We start from the raw sequence: 3,696 nt of genomic DNA on the forward strand, positions 1-3,696 counted from the left end.
TGGTCTATCTAAAAATCTTAATCTTTAAATTTCAAAATATATTTAAAATGAAACAATTTGCAAAAGTTAAAACATATATTAACATGTATGTAAACATATATGAAAATATATTTACATATATTTAACTAAAATAGATTTATTGGGCAAATTTCGAATATTTGCATATATTCCAAAAATATATTTTGAAAATATATTTCAAATATATTTATTTTGTGTATGGGAAAAAACAAACATCAGTAGTGAATGCACTAGGATTAAATCTTTATTTAGTACATGTTTATACCTATCCTTTTATATGTTTTACTCTTGTCAGATCTCAGGATCGTGATGGTTGGTAAAACTGGAACTGGAAAGAGCGCAACAGGAAACACTATCCTAGGAGAAAAGGCGTTTACTGACAAAATGTCTTCTGAATCTGTGACTAAGGAATGCCAAAAACATCAGAGGAAAACGGATGGTCGAAAAATCTCAGTGATCGACACTCCAGGACTGTGTGATACTTCGCTCAGTGAAGAACAACTGGAGGAAATAGTGAAGTGTGTGGAGATGTCTGTGCCTGGTCCTCATGTGTTTCTGCTGGTCATCAGACCGGGTGTGAGATTCACAGATGAGGAGAAAGACACAGTGAAATGGATTCAGAAGAACTTTGGAGAAAAAGCTGCTCGTTACACCATCGTTCTGTTCACTGGAGGAGATCAGTTAGAAACATCTATAAAGCAGTTTCTGACTGACAACAAACAGATTAATGAGCTAGTCAAACAGTGTAACGGCGGTTATCATGTTTTCAATAACAAAGATGAAAATCGATCACAGGTCATTAAACTGTTAAAGAAGATAGAAAGCATGGTGATTGAGAATGGTGGAGAGCATTACACAAATGAGATGTACAAGGAAGCTCAGAGGAAAATAATGTTGAAAAAGTGTAGTGTAATGTAGCGAGTGTAGGACTAGCAGTAGCTGGAGGTGCAGTACTGGTCGCTGCCACTGGTGGAATGGCACTGCCTGTAGCTTTAATAGCAGGAGGAGCAGCTCTAACAGGAGGAACAGGTGCAGTTAAAGCCATTGCAGATACATTTAAACATGGCAAGGAAAAGGTAAAGAGGGGAAGTTCCAAGCTGAATGATGATTAATTCTCATTATAATGATCACTTTATTTATTTCCTTTGGTATGTTGTTTATGTCTTATGTATTTCTGCACAGCAAAATCCCCAGTGTTAAATTAACACCCCTCAGTGTACATATGTGTCCACACTACAGGGTGTTAAAATTAACACTGAAGCAGTGTTGAAGTTAATGATTAACTTAATTAAGTGATAATTAAGTGATTAATTAAGTGATGATTGGCCATTTAGGGCTGGGCGATATATATCGTGAGATTGTTTTGCGCATCTCGTCAGTAAAGCCGGTTTAGAAACACAGAAATATCAAAAATCTGCATATGTCTCTCATCAATGGTGGCAATAATTTATTTGTATTTATTTATTCATGCAGTAGTGCATGCTGGGAGTTTTATACAATCCTGGAACTAGAGCTGGGAGATATATCACACGATATTGTTATTAGGGCTGTGCGATATATATCGTGAGATTGTTATGCGCATCTCATCAGTAAAGCCGGTTCCTTGATTAGTAGTAAATCGCCAGTTTCGTAGAATTTCATCCATGGGGGGGTATAAAATAAATTCATTTATGTGCACATTTAGTGACTGTACACTCATCGGGCCTGTAGATGGTGCTGTTGAGCGAAGGGTTGCTGGTTTAGGATGATACTGTCACACACACACATGCAGGAATACAAAGAAACGCAAGCATGCACACACACTGACATCCACACGCACAGACACACACCCATACACACACATACAAATCCACATGCACAGACACACAAACACACACGCGCACACACATGTACGTACGCATACATACATGCACAGACACACACACACACACAGACACACACTATGAATACATTTTATCAGCGTTATGGACATAACATGAAATACACACACTTTACAAGTGTCCTACAAACTCTGTGAATTATTAAACAAACTGCCGATGTAGCATGAAAAAGACTTGTTTTTGAAACTCACTTTTGTAATACATTATGTAGGGAAAACCACTGTTATGGATGTGACGTTTTCACATTATGGATGTTAAGTGTCTAAACTAATGACTTTTGATATAAAACTTAAATAGTAATGGCAAATAATTACAAAACTCTAAATTATCCATGATCCACAGTAGGGCTGTGCGATATATATCGTGAGATTGTTATGCGCATCTCATCAGTAAAGCCGGTTCCTTGATTAGTAGTAAATCGCCATCACCTGCTTTCAGATGGAGCGGCATTTACTACAAAGAGCCGTAGTTAACTGACAAGCTGAGCCATATCGCATTAATATCACGGACGTATCGCCAGCGATACTTAATGCGATATGGCTCAGCTTGTCAGTTAACTACGGCTCTTTGTACACAGCAAAAACTCCAGTGTTAAATTAACACTCCTGGGAGTGTATGAGTCCACACTCAAGAGTGTTTAAGTTAATGATATAATTAAGTGATTAATTTAGTGATGATTGAGCATTATTGAAGACACCTGATGTTAACAAGCAGAATCACTGAAGGAGAAAATCACAAATTGTAAGTTACCATTAAGGTGATGGGTGTTTGCTTTAGTTGGGCTCTAGACCATTATATGTTTATTTTAGATTTTATTTGGCTGCTGTATCTGAGTTATAACTGACAGATAAACAAAGAAAAAAAAAAGTGATCTAATGGTGTTGGTTATATTATGACAATCATCATTTGAACTTGATCACTGAACTCATTAAAATCCTTCTTTCTGACTTCGATTTATGTTGTTGGTTAGTGAATCTGCATAAATGCCCAGCATTTTTGATATAATATAAAGGATTTCTTAAAAGTTGCTTAAAAAAAAATTCATTCTTTTAGGCACACACAGATGTCAAGATTCAGTCTATGCATCTCAACAATGGTGAGGAGCAGAATATTCAATTAGGAAAAGTAAATTACATAGACAATTCAGATCATAATTTATTCATACCGCAATGCATGATGGGAGCCATTAATGAGTTGTGATTGGTGGCAGCCACTGCAACATGCTTTATTATTGTCACCATTGTTGAGATTCACAGGCTGATTATTGATGTCTGTGTTTTAAATGAATTTATCTTAATGTCTTTTGATCAGAACAACCTTTATTAAATATTTAGAATTATAAGTAAAGTACTGAAAATCATAGGCTGAAGAATCACTAAACTGCTGCTAACAAGTTAAACCAAACTATCGCAATAAGTTTCCTTTTTCAGATCACAGCATGATTATGTCAAAAGATAACCGACACTATAAGATAACATTTTACTTTGTTCATTTAACTGTTATAAATCAATAACAGCAGACAAACAACAGTAAATATTAAAGTAAACATATAATGGTCTAGAGCCCAACTAAAGCAAACACCCATCACCTTAATGGTAACTTACAATTTGTGATTTTCTTCTTCAGTGATTCTGCTTGTTAACATCAGGTGTCTTCAATAATGCTCAATCATCACTAAATTAATCACTTTATTATCTCATCAGCCCTAAATGCCGCTTCATCTGAAAGCAGGTGAAGGCGATTTACTACTAATCAAGGAACCGGCTTTACTGACGAGATGCGCATAACAATCTCACGA

At 35.9% G+C, this 3,696-nt stretch overlaps 1 protein-coding gene across 1 annotated transcript; it reads left to right on the top strand.

Annotated features, from left to right (window-relative positions):
- Nucleotides 1-273: 273 nt before the first annotated feature.
- LOC308687939 (GTPase IMAP family member 9-like) lies at nucleotides 274-936 on the top strand (the record flags this gene model as incomplete). The annotated part of the gene is made up of 1 exon (XM_081360758.1): nucleotides 274-936. The coding sequence occupies one exon, from the start codon at nucleotides 274-276 to the stop codon at nucleotides 934-936; it is 663 nt and encodes a 220-aa protein (XP_081216884.1).
- Between the last annotated feature and the right edge of the window lie 2,760 nt (nucleotides 937-3,696).

The sequence above is a fragment of the Scardinius erythrophthalmus genome (genome assembly GCF_964197995.2).
Source record: "Scardinius erythrophthalmus genome assembly, chromosome: 3".
NCBI lineage: Eukaryota > Metazoa > Chordata > Actinopteri > Cypriniformes > Leuciscidae > Scardinius > Scardinius erythrophthalmus.